Source organism: Teleopsis dalmanni, chromosome 2 (genome assembly GCF_002237135.1).
Source record: "Teleopsis dalmanni isolate 2A chromosome 2, ASM223713v2, whole genome shotgun sequence".
NCBI lineage: Eukaryota > Metazoa > Arthropoda > Insecta > Diptera > Diopsidae > Teleopsis > Teleopsis dalmanni.
Genome location: NC_051847.1, coordinates 87558037 through 87577470, shown reverse-complemented (window position 1 = coordinate 87577470; position 19434 = coordinate 87558037). Strand labels below are relative to the sequence as shown.

At 29.5% G+C, this 19434-nt stretch overlaps 3 protein-coding genes across 3 annotated transcripts in view; all 3 read left to right on the top strand.

Moving 5' to 3' along the window:
- Positions 1-5930, top strand: part of LOC119682311 (putative sodium-coupled neutral amino acid transporter 11) — a 62055-nt gene extending 56125 nt beyond the window's left edge. The window contains exons 8-10 of the mRNA XM_038095719.1: positions 5151-5263; positions 5376-5567; positions 5651-5930. Coding sequence (XP_037951647.1) covers positions 5151-5263; positions 5376-5567; positions 5651-5920 — 575 coding nt within the window. The 3' untranslated portion in view covers positions 5921-5930. The remainder of the gene's footprint in view (positions 1-5150; positions 5264-5375; positions 5568-5650) is intronic.
- A 5243-nt stretch (positions 5931-11173) lies between these two features.
- Positions 11174-13676, top strand: LOC119680970 (phenoloxidase 2-like). The gene is made up of 4 exons (XM_038094020.1): positions 11174-12224; positions 12300-12921; positions 13026-13261; positions 13326-13676. The coding sequence occupies exons 1-4, from the start codon at positions 11241-11243 to the stop codon at positions 13539-13541; spliced, it is 2058 nt and encodes a 685-aa protein (XP_037949948.1). The 5' UTR covers positions 11174-11240; the 3' UTR covers positions 13542-13676.
- A 2920-nt stretch (positions 13677-16596) lies between these two features.
- LOC119681538 (phenoloxidase 2-like) lies at positions 16597-19326 on the top strand. Its single transcript, XM_038094767.1, has 4 exons — positions 16597-17909; positions 18000-18621; positions 18723-18958; positions 19014-19326. Exons 1-4 carry the CDS (start codon positions 16926-16928, stop codon positions 19227-19229), a joined length of 2058 nt encoding a protein of 685 aa, XP_037950695.1. The 5' UTR covers positions 16597-16925; the 3' UTR covers positions 19230-19326.
- Positions 19327-19434: the final 108 nt, after the last annotated feature.

Genomic DNA, 19434 nt, shown 5'->3' with positions numbered 1-19434 from the left:
TTTATGCTGTATATATATACACTAGTTAAAGTATTCCAAAAAGTATTTTGTAAGTAATTGTAAAAAAAGTGTGAATAAAAATAAATTGGAATTATATTTCTTATAAGAATTTGATGTATGAAAATACTAATTAAAAGTAGAGAAATATAGTTGAAGTAATCTTTTTTATCTAAGAATTTGAATATTTTGCGGTTCATTTAATGAAGCAGTAAAATCTGGTTACTGTTTATATATTTGTTTTGGTTACTTTCAATTTTTAGATTTCAATATACAGTGGCTCACAGCTTATTTCGTGCAAGCAATATTTTTGTAGATTTAGTCGTGAAAATCCAAAATTTTGTTCAAAATAAAAAATTTTAAATATGCAACTTTAAAGAATGTTTAGTTCTTATTATAAAACAAAAAAAAAATTTAGCAAAAATATCAATATTCAAGAAGTTAAGTGAACAAAAACAAACATACACCAAATTCTGACCTCACAGCTTATTTCGTGCAATACATTTTTTTTTAGAAAATTAATCATTTTTGGCATAAAAAAGTGAATTTTAGTATTTAGTGGAATAGTCCTTTTGTTTAATTACTGCCTCCAACCCTGAACGCATTGAAATAACTAATTTTTGAGTATATTCCACTGATATTTTTTGACATTCCAATTTTAAAGCAGCTTTCATACTTTCCTTGCTATAAATGTTATGTTTTCTTATGTTAGGTTCCAGAATATGCCATAAATTTGCTATGACACTAAAGTCAGGTGATTGGGGAGGTGTTTGGATGATGTGTGACCAATTCCCAACAAGCCAAGTCTGCACAAGACCCGACTTGTGCTTCAGATCGTTATCCTGGTAAAAACAGAAATTGTTAATTATGCCTAAATATTTGGCATTTTTATGCAAATTTTGCTTTAATATATTAAGATACACTTCCTTATCCATTGTTGATTCTATAAATTGTAGATTACCTACTCCTGCCGCTGATTTACACCCCAATACTATCACATGCTTGCCACCGTGTTTAACTGTGCCATATAAATTTTCTTTTTGGAGCTTAGTATGTGATATATTTGGCGTATTTTTAATAGTATTTCACATATGATATACCATCTGAAGCGTAGAGATCAAATTTACTCTAATTGACAAAAAATACTGCGTTTCAGAAAGAACTATTCTTGTACAGGTGGTGTTTGGTAAACTGCATGCGAAACCGTCGGCAGGCATATGATAGTATTGGGGTGTAAATCAGCGGCAGGAGTAGGTAATCTACAATTTATAGAATCAACAATGGATAAGGAAGTGTATCTTAATATATTAAAGCAAAATTTGCATAAAAGTGCCGAATATTTAGGCATAATTAACAATTTCTGTTTTTACCAGGATAACGATCTGAAGCACAAGTCGGGTCTTGTGCAGACTTGGCTTGTTGGGAATTGGTCACACATCATCCAAACACCTCCCCAATCACCTGACTTTAGTGTCATAGCAAATTTATGGCATATTCTGGAACCTAACATAAGAAAACATAACATTTATAGCAAGGAAAGTATGAAAGCTGCTTTAAAATTGGAATGTCAAAAAATATCAGTGGAATATACTCAAAAATTAGTTATTTCAATGCGTTCAGGGTTGGAGGCAGTAATTAAACAAAAGGACTATTCCACTAAATACTAAAATTCACTTTTTTATGCCAAAAATGATTAATTTTCTAAAAAAAAATGTATTGCACGAAATAAGCTGTGAGGTCAGAATTTGGTGTATGTTTGTTTTTGTTCACTTAACTTCTTGAATATTGATATTTTTGCTAAATTTTTTTTTTGTTTTATAATAAGAACTAAACATTCTTTAAAGTTGCATATTTAAAATTTTTTATTTTGAACAAAATTTTGGATTTTCACGACTAAATCTACAAAAATATTGCTTGCACGAAATAAGCTGTGAGCCACTGTATGTAAAGACATATTTCTTATCGCTTTGGGCTCAGAACCAGCAAAAACTTTAAAATGCAAAAAATGTTTATTTGTATATCACAAAAATACTGATAATAAATTCTTTAAATATAATTAATGTCAATTGCATTCACATTATATATAGTTTTATTATATATATTATGTGTGCTAATATAATTAAATATTGTTATTAAACTATTAGTGATAATAGCCTTAATTAATTTTATATTTTTTTATTATTAGAAATTTGTGTTTTATTAAGCAGAGGCAATACGCTAAGGGGTACAGGAGCACAATGAACTCCAAAAAAACATAGAAGTGATTTAGATAATTAGTATTCAAATATGAATTACAACATCAATTACAAATTATTAATCAACATAAATAAAATTTTGTCACTAAAGTTATTCTTATTATTCAAATATTTTAATAGTGTTGTCTACATTAATTACTATAGTTGCTATAATTACTGTAATAATCGCATTACCCGTACTCTGTTATGATAATATAGTATATATATATATATATATATATATATATATACATATATTATATTAACATAACTATTCGCGTGAAATTCTTCTATATAGAATTATATAGAAGTCATATATTGTGATTATTTACAATAGTCAATTCCACGGCATTAACTCTTCAAGGGTTTAAGAAAATTTGCCATTACTTCAAGAAAATCTTGCAATTCATTCTATTGAATTAAAATTTGTCGTTTCTTTATTTATAAACCATGAATTATCTATATAGTCTATTAATATTTTTGTTATGTTTAAAATAACAGGATACCGATATACCTATTTTATTTTTTAAAAAATAAATTGCGTGACAGGAAGTGGTGGTTGGCCATCACATAACTTTCCATGTATCACAATTAGTGATTTTTCGCCGTTTTGCCACCACATTCCTTGCAAGAACCCTTAAGATAGAAGAATATAAACTAAATTCATTACGTGGAAATTAGATAATTATATAGGTCTTTCGTTTTTATCAATGTTGAACAGTTGTCAGCTTATTAGCTGTCCAAGAAATATATTTCTAAAAACATATTTCTTCTGGACGCCAAAGCTGGATATTCATAGAGAAAATGTTATATGGTTTCTTTTTTTGCTGGTTTCCTCAAATTCTGCAGGGAGGATTATGAGGAATTTGCAATTTCTCCTCGTGGGTTCCTATACACCAATGACCAGAAAGTACTGCAGTAAGACTTGCAGTATTCTCGCGGTATTTTTTTATGAGTTCTCAAGATTTTAAATGACGTGTTAAAATCTTTTTAATAAATATAATATAATTGAATACTTTTTCAAATATAGTAACATTACAGTTCAAAAAAATTTTTGGTTTTAAAACCTAGTCCATATTAATATGCACCGCCACTGACAGTTCAAGTGTTTCGATAGTTAGGTCAAGTTGAACATAGTCATAGGTATATAATTCTGCCATATGTATGTTTCAAGGAAAAAATTGAACTAAATTACGTTAATTATTCTTTAAATGAAATGATTTTAATCTTTTGAACCGCTTAATCATTGTTTTCGTTATATGTTACGCTAAAATATGATTAAAAATTAACGAACGTTTTTAGAATAGTTTGACTTCTGTTTCTTGTAAATTTTAGGTACGTAATAAATTTAAGTTTTGTAAAGTGATTTAAATAAACTTGACTCATATAAATCCTAATTATTAGGATTGGAGAAACTATATTTATATATTTTGTGTATTACAAAGAACTAGTATTAATTAGGAGTCAATTTAATAAAAACGACAACTTCACACCAAACAAATTGCAACACTAACTTTTTATAAAAATATCAATTGACGTAATGTTTAAATAATATTTAAACATTTCATTGCTACTCTGATGAAATTCGTAACAATATATTAAAATTTATTTAAGTTATGCAGTTCTTCCTTTTGCCAACATAGTACCCACAGTAAATATACTTATAACTCAAGTTCTTAAACGAAATATATAACATAAATGCTTTCGTACATTTGAGAAAAAGATATAGGTATTAAGTATCTCCAATAATTAGGAAGTTGACGCACAGTTGCATGAAAACCAATTTCGCTGTTATGATTAAAATAACTAAGGTGAAGACCAGAGCACTATACATTGGGCATGTGTTGTTAATAATACATCTAAGTGATATATATGGATACTATTAAAAATAATGGAACAATTGAAGACTGTTTGGAGGCAATGAACAAGGAAAGCTTCTCCGAGATAGGTTAAAAGGAAAGAGAATTAAAATACTGTCAGGTACTAATCTGAAGCATTTGGAAAAATTATCAAAACTTAGTGGATCTTATTTAATTTATCAGCAAAATTTGCATAGAAAGGTTCAATAAGCACTTCCACAAACTTTTGTAAATCTTCTCGATAGTAATTATCGATCAATTGTAGATGTTATAGGTTTTAAAGTAATAAAGTAGAAGTTGAATTATTGAAATAAAAGGTTTGTAGTAGTTGAAAGAGGTGACTACTTCAATGCCTGTGTGTCTACGGTCAGAACATTGATTTATTATTATGCCATAATATAAAAATATGTTTGTTTTCATATTCTAATGGCAGATTTGCCTGTCACTCCGTAATTTATATATTTTATTTTCTTCTATATATAAAATATTTTCTTCTGCTTCTACTATAAAAAGTATTTTGTACTGAAGAGTACAAGTAACCCAGAAATAGGAATGTTAATTTTCTTACATTTTAATCAGTTTAACACTGACTTGGTCAGATTTTGTGGAATACTTATGTTCTGAGATAATAGATATATTGAAAGCATTTGTTTATAACTTTTAGAAAACTGTAATTATTTATTCTTAATTTGCATATATGTAAACCCATATATTGTTTAAAATATATAAACAAACACTTTAGATGTTTTCTTTTATTGAGCGTGATTGATTAGTAATTCGTAAATCTGCGACTTTTTGTATTGTACCCTTATTGTTATCATTCTCTTTGTGTATATTTGTATCTTTACGACACTGAGTTTAGAAATGGACGTGCCTCTAGTAATTCTTTGCAGCACTGTTTCTTTTAGATGAGTTTCACCGTATATTACTTATGAGTTATTACTTACGATATCACTCATGAGTTGAGTTTTTTTCTTTCCACATTATTTATCATATACCATAGTTTGTTATTTTTGCTTATTAATTATTAAAAACAAATTAAAATTTTTATTCTTAACAGGTGACTTACTAGAGAACTATTGCTGGAATGACGACCTGATGAACTTTTCGCGTGTGCTTTTTTCCATCTCAATATTATTAACATTTCCCATAGAGTGTTTTGTATCTCGAGAGGTAATATATAACTTAATTTATTTATAATATAATACTTGTATTATATATAATAGTAATCAAAGTTTTAAAGATGTAATGTACTAAAATATATATTACATATATTTTTTAATAGATTGTTAGAGCATTAGTACATCGTTTTGTTCTAAAGGAGCCAATAAGTGAGTTTACTCAAGATAAAGATCCAAATTTAGAGAAAGGTGCTGAAATTGACGAATACTCCAAAATTATAACACTTGCAATTGTATTTAGTGCATTTGTTATATCACCGCTCACAGATTGCTTGGGATCCGTACTAGAATTAAACGTAAGCTACAAATTTCTATTTAAAATTTCTTGTAATTATATCCTAAAACATAATTGCTTATATAATTTCATGGTATTATGTAGGGTCTATTGGCTGCCATACCATTGGCATATATTTTACCTGGTTTAGCTTACATACAAATGGAACCGCATTCATTGTTTAGTCGAGAGAAACTACCAGCCTTAGGACTGGTAGTGTTTGGTGCTATTGTAACTGTTTTGGGTGCTGCAGTGCTTTTGCCAAATCTGATGGGTGATTGTAGGGCTGATATAGTAATGGGCTATTGTAAGCATGATATCGACTTTGGACGTGAAAATATAACTGATATTTCAGCAAGTAAACGCGGAAATTAAGATATTTTTTGACTAGTCCATTTTTGAGCAATATTATTAAAATCAGAAAAATACATATTTTATTATATATGTGAAACCTTACTCAACTCAATGTTATATATAATATTAAAATATTTAATAAGAAAATATATGTACGCCAATGTTATCTACTAAAACCCAACCACATTTGCTGAAATATTTTTTTCGAAATATTTTGTGTAAAGTGAGAGAATATTTAATGGATTTGAAATGAATAAAATATGAAAAAGAAAACTTTATGTGAAGTGGTTTTGGGATTTGTAAAAATTCAAACCATATAAAATAACGATAACAAACATTTTTAAAAATCATACCAAACATAACACGTAAAAGAAATATTTTTATAGGATCGTTAAATGACACAAATAAAAAGTATAGATTTGAAAGCAATGGTTAAAATACAGTATTATTATTGGAATAAGAAAAGGAGTATATATCTACCTATATGTTGAAAACATGAGATTAACTGAAAATTCGATTAGTATCTTTAAGTTTTTTCATAAACTGTTAAGTTATATATATTATTATATATTATTCTTATACATAAGTTAGTTTTCATTTGATAAAATTTCACTCATTTATATGATTTGAAATATTTTTTCTTTTCTGATGCTCTTCTTGCAATTTACATATCATGTATGCTTTTATGCTTTTAGTGATAGATTTATATTTTTTATTATTTTCCTCACAAAATAGAGTTTTCGGTTAATTTCCAACAATTTACTCCGGTCTTCAGGTACTAAAATATCGAAATCAAAACTTTGAAATCAAAATTTGTGAATGGTAGATAAAATCTTGTAAAGCAAAAGATATGATATATAAAACGCAATACTGTTTTTAAAGCATAAATAAAATAGTTTACTTTAAACATGAGACAAATTCATAAATGTAGTTAAAGTTCCTAGTTGTAAGTAGTGAAAATTAAAGATTAAATATATATTAAATGAAAAAAATTCAACGAGTAATAAGCATAAAACATTGAAACTATTAAAAAATAACGAAAATGATTTGGGCACCAAACAAATATTTCAAATTTATAATATCTGAGAAGATATAAAAAAAATTACACTAAAATCTCATAGATATATTTTTTAAATACTCTTTGTTTCAGTTTTTAGTAATTATATTCGTAATAATTTTTAAATTACATTTTTTAGTTAATTAAAATTTTAAAATAAACTAATTTAAAATAACCTATTTTATGTATAATATGTTATATTAAAACTACAATCAAAATTATTTATATAATATTAAAAAAAGGGAAAATGAAACATATATTTCTATAGATATTTTCTAGTCAAAAGTATCTGTGGCACTGCATTTATAAAAATTTATGAGCTAAGATTTTATGGGTAGATATTTTTTTTTGAAAAATTTGCTGCAAATATATAGCTTTTTATACTGCACTTTATCTTTATATTTAAATGTATTTTTAACGATTTAAATATATGTAGTTTGCACACTCTATAAGACTACTAAAATTGTATTTACATTTATGGAATTAACTAACGAAATTTTTAGTTTCTTAAAACTATAAGTCACTTGATAAAGAAAGGCCAATACATACTTATGAAAATATTTACAATATTATATTTCATATATATTGCATATTATTAATTCAAAGAAATGTTTGCATGTGTAAAATTTAAAGATACATTCTTCAAAAAAAAAAATACATTAACTCCAAGAGCTTACAAGCACATATCAATACTAAACAAAATGTATTTCAGTTCAAAATTAAGTAAATATTTTTATTTTTATACACGCGTATATAGGCATATGCATATATATATATATATACAGAATATTAGTTTAGAGTTATTTGAAATTTCTTTTTTTAATATTTTTAATAAAAAATTTAATTAAATTCCTTAAGTATTAATTTTTCGCCATCAGCAAATAATTTATATTTATTTTATTTGAATCTGAATAAGAATTCTCTTCATTAGCGATGATATTTTATATACAATACTCAGACATATTAAAATAAGTTACTTATACTGCATTTTTTCCAACTTATAAAATATCTTTTTCCAAAAGTAACTATACATGTACTGATCATAAAGGTCCCTTTTTAAATGTTTTCGATTATTTCATAGCAATTTTTCAGAAACTATTTAACTGCCTTGGTATTATTTGTTTTTCCTTAATTAGTGCTTTTATGTAATTTACTAGTTATTTGTTGTGGAATATAGGAGTGGTATTTACGATCCCTAATAATGAACTCTGCAAAATCATAAAGAATATCTCACATATGCAGATTCTCCAAATTCTGAATAAAAACTAATTGAATATATTACAGTAGATTTCATGAAATTATTTATTCGATTACCAAGTATTTCTTCTTACTTAATTAGTGCTTGAGTGTTTGCTTATTATTATATTATTTATTGTAGAAGTGTTATGGATAGTTGTTGTTTTAACAATCAAGTGTAGAGTGCACGGTATCCGAGTAACACTTTTATTAACCAAACTCTCGAAAAACTACTGAAATCTATAGAACTAGAACGAGAAGGCGATAGTTTCTAAATTTCGTTTTATAGCTACAATAAAATGTTCGAAAACCATCACAGATTCAATGTAAGTGGAACGAAGATGACATTATAATACTTTCATGTTATTTTTATAATATTGTACTTTCATGTGAAATCAAAATATATTTATCCGATGTTTTAGGTCGTTACTATTAGTTATGTTTGCAAAAAAACATATCATCTTTCTAAATTTAATTGCATTTTATTGTAAAAAGTGGAACACTCATAAGAACGGGGTTAGAATAGTCCTGTGGTAAGGCATGCCTGTCGTAAAAGGGTTCTAAAATTAAGTACACAACACATCACATACACATTCGATATTATTTGGAGTGTATGGTAAAAGGGGGTAGGGGTCATATCATCGGCTGTTGGCTGACAATTAAAGTTAGCTCCTTTGATGAGACTATTGTGATGCGGCTAGAATATTCCTATCATTCGATGTGGAATTGAATTTTCTAAAAGGACTGAGCCTCAAAGAATAACAGAGGTGTTATATGAGCCTCGCTTGTAATTCCGATGGGGACATTTATTTTTGGTTTATACTGATTCATATGTTAAGAGCACTTTGGTGCTATACACGTGGTAGGTATTCATATTAAAATACTATGGGCTCTGTATATAATGGAATATAATTATATCCTGAATTTCTTAAATAGCATATTCAAAAAATTTTTAATTGCAAATATTCCTAAAATTTGCACATATGACATTAGAATGCGTACAAACATTTTTCTTACAATATTATGAATTTATTTTCAAATAAAAATATAAGTATTCAAAAGCAATATTTTTCCTTTAAAACATAGAATTTTGTTTTTCCTAAATATTTCTCTAGCGCTTTACACAAACTGTTATAATATTTAGAGATTCCAAAAATTTACTCTATGAGCTCATATAAACTATTACTTCAATGTTCGGCACTTTATGTTGTAGTCTCTTCACTACTAGAAACAAAATCAGGTATAAATACCTTTAAAGAGATTGTCATTAAAGTAATTTATTTTAGTTGAAATTATAAAATTCATCTTATTTATGATTTAGTACAGCACTAAAAAGTTCTTAATAGTTACGATATATTATTGAACGATATATTATTATTCAGAGCAACAAATTAAGTACTTTAGAATTTTCTTTAGTGTGATGATTGCTAGATATTTCCAAAATATTGTTCATTTCTGTATTTGATTCAAGAGAGAGAGTTCTTAAAGAATATTAACTTAGAGAAATTAAGAATATCAACTTTACTTTATAAACACATACCTGAATTTATATTTTGTGATACTATCATAAGTTAAAGAGTTAGAAATAAATATATAATATATATTAAAATAAATTTCTTTTTAATTAATTTATGTTTTTACATTCTCAATTTATAAGTTTAAAGCAGTATGCTTATATATATTTACTATATTTATCAATAACTAATTCATTTTTTTTAAGTATATTTTTATAATATTGCTAAATATTTACCTATTTGTTATATTACATATTTAATATTTTTTATTCAAATTTCTTTAAAATTAATTAATTTATGAATTGATCATTAAATTAATATTAACAAAAGTGATGAAAAACTAGAAACGAAGTTTCACAGGATCGAATTGTTGCCTAAGATTCTTAACAGTAATATATAAAAAATTTTAGGGAAAATATATGTAAAATCAAATATAAATATATATCATTTTATTTATTTGTTGAATATATAAGAATATATAATAATTGTTAAAGTTTAAGAAATAAATTTATTTTAAAGAAGTACAATAGTAACAAAATATAAAATCAACAAGGATCAAACTAAATGCAAATATTTACCAAACTAAAATATTACATATAAAGATATATATATATTTACTTCATATTTATGTATGTTGTATATGTAAGTAGCGAATATTCAAAATATAAATAAATATATTAATATATATACATAAATCTGTTTATTAAAATTTACTTAGGGAAAATTTGTATTATATACTAAGTTTTCATTTAATGAAAAACTGATGTCAGAAGGATATAATCACGGATCTTCATCTAGATAGATATTATTATTAAAATGCAGATGGGTTTAAAAACAAAAACTTTTCGATATAATTTCAAATGATTGTGGTGGAAAAATTATGTTCTCCAAGTATGAGTTTGTATGAGACAAATTATCTAATTCTGGGTATAGGTATATGAGTTTATCAGTATATATAAAAGACTGAAAATATTTATACTAATTTAGTTTTAATTAAAAAATTAAAAATAGATATGTATTTATGGAATACATATCCGAAGGTTTCTATCTGTAATAATACCATGATAAAAAAATGTAATATGTTATAATTTGGAAACATACATTTCATATAAATTTCTACTTAAAAATACAATATAGTTCAGTTTTCTTTCTCATAATACACCAGCAACCCATTTATATGGAAACCACAAACGGTTCCTATCCAGAAATTGTGATTGGCATTTTGTAAAAATTTCGTGTGCAGTGAGAAAAAAAATGTCGTGTGCAGTGAGAAAAAAAATGTCGTGTGCAACAGATAAGCCTATATTTATTTTAATGCATAATTGAATTTACTTATATTTACTTAAATGTAAAAACCACAAATTAAAGAATTTGAAATTTTCTATTCATTACATATTTCTAAAATATCGCAAAAATTACATATAAAAGCACCCTTGCAACAATTGTTCAAACAGTAGTTTCATTCTGGAACTTCTTTAGCAAAGTTAAATTTTTCTTAAACTCAACCTTTCAATCTTGTGAATATTTTAAAACAATGGCTGACAAGAACAATCTATTGTTGCTCTTCGATCGTCCCAATGAACCAGTGTTCATGAACAAGGGAAAAACGGCCGCGCAATTTGATTTGCCTGACAAGTTTTTAACTGATCGTTATCGCCCAATTGGAAATGAGGTGCAAAGTCGTTTTGGTGAGCAAGCACAGAAACGTATTCCAGTACGTGAAATTGCAATTCCTGATTTGCGTATACCTATGTCGTTGGGTCGTAATGAGCAATTTTCGCTCTTTATTCCAAGACATCGTCGTATTGCTTCACGTTTGATCAATATTTTTGTTGGTATGCGCTCCATAGATGACTTGCAAAGTGTTGCCGTTTATGCTCGTGATCGCGTTAATCCGTATTTGTTCAATTATGCATTATCGGTTGCATTGCTCCATCGTCCTGATACAAAGGATCTTGATTTGCCTTCATTTGCACAGAACTTCCCTGAAAAGTTTGTGGACTCGCAAGTTTTCCGACAAGCTAGAGAAGAAGCTGTGGTTGTTCCTGAAGGTTCACGTATGCCAATTATTATTCCTCGCGATTACACCGCCTCCGATCTGGAACCAGAACATCGTCTTTGGTACTTCCGTGAGGATATGGGTATAAATCTTCATCACTGGCATTGGCATTTAGTTTATCCTTTTGAAGCCGATGATCGCGCAATTGTGGATAAGGATCGTCGTGGAGAACTTTTCTATTATATGCATGAACAAATAATGGCACGTTATAATATGGAACGTTTCAGTAACAATTTGGCACGTGTAGTACGTTTCAATAATTTGAGGGAACCAATTGCTGAAGGATATTTCCCTAAAATGGACTCGTTAGTGTCAAGTCGAGCATATCCTCCACGCTTTGAAAGAACACAATTAAAGGATTTAAATCGCGAACTAGATCAAATAAATGTAGATGTTTCCGATATGGAGCGTTGGCGGGATCGGATATTTGAAGCTATTCACCAAGGCTTTGTTGTAGATGTAAGTAACATTTGAGTTATATACGTAAATACCCGTGCTATATAATGTGGAATGATAATTTTTCCCTATTTTCAGGCAAGTGGCAATCGTACGGAACTTAGTGAAGCTAGGGGCATTGATATACTTGGAAATCTGGTTGAATCTTCAACTATTTCTCTAAATCGTGATCTGTATGGTGATTTACACAATTTGGGCCACGTTTTCATATCATATGCTCATGACCCTGATCATCGCCATTTGGAATCTTTCGGCGTAATTGGCGATTCTGCTACTGCAATGCGTGATCCAGCTTTCTATAGATGGCATGCATATATTGATGATATTTTCCAAGAACATAAAACTCGTCTTAATGGCTATACAGTGCCACAGCTCAGCTACGATGGTATTAGTGTAACTGGAGTACAAGTCAGTAGTGATGGTGGACGACCAAATGTATTGTCCACATTCTGGCAGCAATCGGATGTTGACTTTTCACGTGGTATGGACTTTTTGCCACGTGGAAACGTGTTTGCTCGCATAACGCATTTGCAACATACACCATTCAGTTATACCATTAATGTAAACAACGCTAGTGGCGCTCAACGCTTTGGCACTGTACGCATATTTTTGGGACCCAAAGTAGATGAACGTGGTCAGCCAATGTTGTTCAGAGATCAACGACTCTTAATGGTTGAATTAGATAAATTCATTGTATCGTGTAAGTTTAAATATTTTATTTTTATTTTTTAAAACATTCCATAATTGGCTAATAATAATATTATTTATTGATAATATTTTATTTTCTATATACTCACTATTTAGTGAATCCGGGTCAAAACACTGTTCGCCGTCGTTCAACAGAATCTAGTGTAACTATACCATTTGAACGTACTTTCCGTAATTTGGATGCAGCTCGTCCAGCCGCTGGTTCACCTGAAGAACTTGAATTCAATTTCTGTGGTTGTGGTTGGCCACAACATATGTTAATTCCTAAAGGTCTTCCGGAGGGCTTGCGTTGCGAACTATTTGTTATGGTTTCAAATTATGAAGATGATAGGGTCAGATATTACGTCTTATAGTTTGTGAAATATTTTATTAAGTTTTATTTGTATTCGTTTATAGATTGATCAGCAATTAGTTGGTCGTTGTAATGATGCTGCCTCCTACTGCGGTGTTCGTGATCGTCTCTATCCCGACCGTCGCCCGATGGGTTATCCATTTGACCGCCTACCTCGTACTGGTGCTGACCGTTTACTTAATTTCCTAACTCCCAATATGAGCATTGTCGATGTCTCTATACGTCATGAAAATAGAACTGTTTTACGCCCAACTGCTTAAGGATATGCTACACGAGATATTACAATACAAAACACTGAACCGTTAATTGGATTTGCTCTTTTAATCAGAACACGAAATTATGAAATATAATTAAAAAATTTATAAATAAAAATAATTAGCAATATAATTTAAAAATGATATTATTTGCTTCTTTTGATTTCGAACAATTTTTATGATTGAATTTAAATAGGATCTGTTCATATTTTATTATTTAAATGAGAACAATTAGGTGTATTAGGTAATGTAGAAAAAAGTCCGAGGCTCATGAGTCTGGTTAGAGCCATAAGCATTTTCATACATTTGTACCTAAATATTAGATACCTACTTTAATGAGTTAATGCATTAATATACGATGTTAATATAAGAGACACCAGCATTTAACTAATTTTTATATCACTCTGTGCTATCTTTACCATAAAAATCACCTTCAGTACTTTGTTGTTCTATTTCAGGTGCTTCCTTATTGTCGTCTTCACTGTTGACTATTACATTTGGCTTATTTTTATCATCATTAGGAAATAGATCGATATTTTAATCTTATTTGATAGCTTCAACCAATTCTATAACATTGGCTAAAGCCACTGCTAGATGACCACAAAATATGGTGTCTAAATTGCCCTCCACTCTATCGCTTTGATTATCTCTTCTAGTGTGAAAGGGTCAGGACTTACGCTACGGTTCGGAGTGCGTCTTCTATTATTTCGTTCAGGAAGCTAATCTACATCTGCATTATTAGTGTTGGGTTCGCAATTTTTTCAGCGATATAGTTGTTTCTCGACAGTTGATACTAATCTCCCTTGTTCTCTGATATGCGTGTACTTAACGCAAAAAAGCATGAATTTGACAATTATTTGGATACATTAATTTTTGTAATTATCGATTGATTTTCATGAAGTTTTTTTGTCTATTGTTATTAATAAACAATCTAACCCTTTCGATAGTCTGAAATGGCAGTTTTAGCAATAAAATATCAACAAAAAGTGAGAAATGATGAAAAAATGATATCATTTTTCATAGAAATTGTATGTGGGTCTGGACAGAGTCAGGAGTCCGTATATGATGTGTACACCAAACAATTTTTATAATTATCCTTCTATAGGCTCCATCGCCACGATTTTGTACATTTCGTAGATCTATAGTTAATAATATTATAAGAGGGTGTCTGCAATTTCAAATCGCTAGCTAAATTAGAAATGTATATAAATTGCGTTTGGAATCAAAAAAGGTCTGGCCAGACCTATGTGCCTAACGGAGGGTTAAATGCTTTTTAATATGGGTTTAGATAAAGTATTTGTTGAAGTATTATCAGTTTCAATCATACAAAAACAAACTCACAATATTTATTACATATCTGCAAGAAAACTTTTACTATAAGAGAAGCAAGTAAGAACCTTGAGGTTTCCTATTCGAATCAATCTTATATAAAATAAGAATTATTCATATATTTTTGGCTGCCGAAATCAAAAAGGAGCGTATGGATTAATTTAAAAATTTTAATCTTTTCATTTTCATTTAAGTTTTATTTATACCTAGGATTGTGTTTAAACTTTGTATTTTAAAGTTCTAATGGGAATGAATTTTTCATGCGACTTGATAATTACTATATTATTTTGATAGATTCTCTCAATATTTTTATTTATATTAAAACATCTTCTTAATAAATGCTGAGGTTGTTTAAATAAACATCGGTGCGGAAGAAGGGTACCCCTACGATTACTTGATTGATGAATGTGCGATAATATTCTGACATTGACATTGACTTTAAGTTCTAGCGCCTTAAGTGCTAATATTATTCTGAATATGAAACTAATAAGTAATTACGAAATGCTTTTATATATAAGAGCTGGGAAAGAAATAAAGGCTTGGCGATTTGCGGTGTGCTTATACAAAATATACCTAGCCTATATCAACTTATTGCTTAATTGCAAATTTTTTCATTTTATTGTGTTTTGTTTTTTATATTATAAATATATCCCATTATCAATAATAATAATAATAATAATATAAATAAAAATTAAAAATTTTTTTGTTTAATCAAATTCAGCAAAAAATATTTTTCTATAAATATCTATTAATAAACTGTTTTAGATTTGATTGGGCGAAAGGAGGGCCGCGTGCCCCTTGGCGCGAGTACACAAAGCAACATGTCTGATGGCATTTAATATGTAAAATGCTAGCACAATCCTTGTTGTCTTCAATCCAAGTCGTAGCACAGTTTCCATGTGGTACCCCTAGATAGTTACCTGGTACTCGCTGTGTAATGAACTAATAGTGCGTACAGCGAGTCCCATCGCCAGGACTTTAAACTTGGGTTGTGAACAGGGTTCGGCACCCTTCACGTAAAATCAGTCAGCAGTGAATGACGTAAGGATGTCTCGGAACTGGAACTCGAAGTAAGTAAGTAAAATAAATAATATTTAAAACTTTTCATATGTAAAAAATAATAAAACCAATTGAAACTTTATTTTACAAAAATATATCATAAAAATAAAAATTTTTAATTTATATTAATAAAATATAAAGTTCTGTCATCGAATTCAAGGATTAATAAGTTTATATAGATGACAGTGTGGGCTACTTCTATATATTGTGAAGATCGTGACAGTCATGAACAATCCTACCTATAAAAAAGGAGTTGCTAAAAAAATTAAGTAATTGAGTAGGGGCGTGGTTTTAATATAAAAATTGAATAAAATTAAAATATAAATCACAATAATTCAATTTAGTACTCTGAATGAATGCTAACACAAATTTCGGAGGAAGTACTCGTAATAATTGAGTTAATAAAATATAAGTATCAATATGTGAAAATAAAATAATTTTTCCTAGATTTCTTAATGTGTTTTTTTTAAAATAATATATTTGTACTTGACTCGAATTTAATTGCAATTCAATTTATTATTTTAATTTTATTTTAACTATTAAATGTATAAACTTATATCACATATTTCAAAATTTGTTTATAACAAGCGATTTCTTTAGCAATGAAATAATTTTTTTAAGCTTTAAAATTCTGTGAAAAATAATTCTAATTACATGCTATTGTAGTAAAATATTTCATTGAAGCAATTATGAATTTTTGGGTACGTAAGAAATAAAAAGCCGTGTGCAACATTTTTTTAAAACTTAAGTGAAAACCGCAAAATTTTTGACTGGGTTCCCTAAAAAAACGCACTTAACCGCAAAATAGTTGCACACGCATTTTCTACTGTTGAAGTTATCTATTTCTCGATAGTTTTATGTACATTACCCTCTATGGTTTACATTTGTATAAATAACCCAAGGGTCTCCTTTCAATCTATCAGTTTCAACTTCTTACTCAGTGAGTTAGTATTGAAGTATTGTCACAGTGTGAAGGAAAATTAATAAGCAATTCCTCTAAAAATGGCAGATAAAAATAATCTATTGTTGCTCTTCGATCGTCCCAATGAACCAGTGTTTATGAACAAGGGAAAAACTGCAACGCAGTTCGATTTGCCTGATAAGTTTCTAACTGATCGTTATCGTCCAATTGGAAGTGTAGTGCAAAGTCGTTTTGGAGAGACAGCAGAGCAACGTATTCCTGTGCGTGAAATTTCAATTCCTGATTTGCGTATCCCAATGTCGTTGGGTCGTAATGAGCAATTTTCACTTTTTGTTCCTGGACATCGTCGTATTGCGGCACGTTTGATTGACATATTTGTTGGTATGCGTTCCATAGATGACTTGCAAAGTGTTGCCGTTTATGCTCGTGATCGTATTAATCCTTTTCTGTTCAATTATGCACTGTCAGTGGCATTGTTACATCGCCCCGATACCAAGGGTCTTGACTTGCCTTCATTTGCACAGAACTTTCCTGAAAAATTTGTAGATTCACAAATTTTTAGGCAAGCACGTGAAGAAGCTGTGGTAGTTCCTGAGGGTTCACGTATGCCAATTATTATTCCTCGTGATTACACTGCCTCCGATCTGGAACCAGAACATCGTCTTTGGTACTTCCGTGAGGATATGGGTATAAATCTCCATCATTGGCATTGGCATTTAGTTTATCCTTTCGAGGCTGGTGATCGCGCAATTGTGGATAAGGATCGTCGTGGGGAACTTTTCTATTATATGCATCAACAAGTCGTTGCACGTTACAATTTAGAGCGATTTAGTAACAATTTGGCACGTGTAGTACGTTTTAATAATTTGAGGGAACCAATTGCTGAAGGATATTTCCCCAAAATGGACTCACTTGTATCAAGTCGCGCTTGGCCACCACGTTTCAATAATACTTCATTATCTGACTTAAATCGTGAGTTAGACCAAATTAATGTAGATGTGTCTGATTTAGAGCGCTGGAGAGATCGTCTTTTCGAAGCCATACATCAAGGCTTTGTAGTCGATGTAAGTTTGATTTATATTTATGTATACGAATAAAAATACAATAACTTTAAATGATTATTGAATTATTATATAAATAATTACATATTTTAGGAAAGTGGTAATCGTATACAACTTGATGAAACTAGAGGCATTGATTTACTTGGAAACATGATAGAATCATCTATTGTATCGCCTAACCGTTCACTATATGGAGATTTCCACAATTTGGGCCACGTTTTCATATCATACGCACACGATCCTGACCACAGACATTTGGAATCTTTTGGAGTAATGGGTGACTCTGCAACAGCTATGCGTGATCCAGTATTCTATAGATGGCATGCATACATTGATGATATTTTCCAAGAGCACAAAACCCGGTTAAATCCATATACAGTGCCACAACTTGAATATCAAGGTATTTCCGTCGCTGGTGTGCAATTAACTACAGATGGAGGACAGCCTAACATCTTGACAACATTCTGGCAGCAATCTGATGTTGATCTGTCACGTGGTATGGACTTTGTGCCACGCGGGAATGTATTTGCACGTTTTACTCATTTACAGCATACACCATTTTTGTACACTATTAACGTTAATAATGACAGTGGAGCTCAACGTTTTGGCACTGTTCGTATATTCTTGGGTCCTAAAACAGATGAACGTGGCCAGGCAATGTTACTCAGAGATCAAAGATTGCTTATGATTGAATTAGATAAATTTATTGTATCTTGTAAGTATATGTAAATGTTTAAACAATCATTGTTACGTTTTACATATGTATGTTACATGTATATTTTTACATTAACTGTTACTGCTTTTGTGCATTATTAGTGAACCCCGGGCAAAACACAATACGTCGTCGTTCAACGGAGTCCAGTGTAACTATACCATTTGAGCGTACTTTCCGCAATTTAGATGGAAGTCGTCCTGCGGCAGGCTCACCTGAAGAATTGGAATTCAATTTCTGCGGTTGTGGCTGGCCACAGCATATGTTGATTCCCAAAGGTTTACCAGAGGGTATGCCCTGTGAAATATTTGTTATGGTGTCGAATTATGAAGATGATAGAGTAGGAAAATTAAACAATATATATAGAATGGTCATGAAGTAAATATATTTTTCAGGTTGATCAAGAATTGGTTGGCAGCTGTAGCGATGCTGCTTCTTATTGTGGTGTTCGTGATCGTCGTTATCCAGATCGTCGTTCCATGGGTTATCCTTTCGATCGTTTACCACGTACTGGCGCAGATCGATTGGTCAATTTCCTTACTCCCAACATGAGTCTTCTTGACGTGGTTATTCGTCACGACAATCGAACTGTTAGTCGCCCAGCAGCTTAACTATTCGAAACTGTTTTGTTCTTCCAAAATTGATGACATCAGGCCAGGAAATTGTTGTAGCGATTATTTTTCAAATTTCATTAATTAATTTTTTATAACAAACCAAAAATAAGAATAAAATAAATTTATTTAAAGCATAAATTAGTTTTGCACTTTTTGTGTCTTTTTGTTTGTTATTGCAATTTCAACATTCGTACTAAACCAA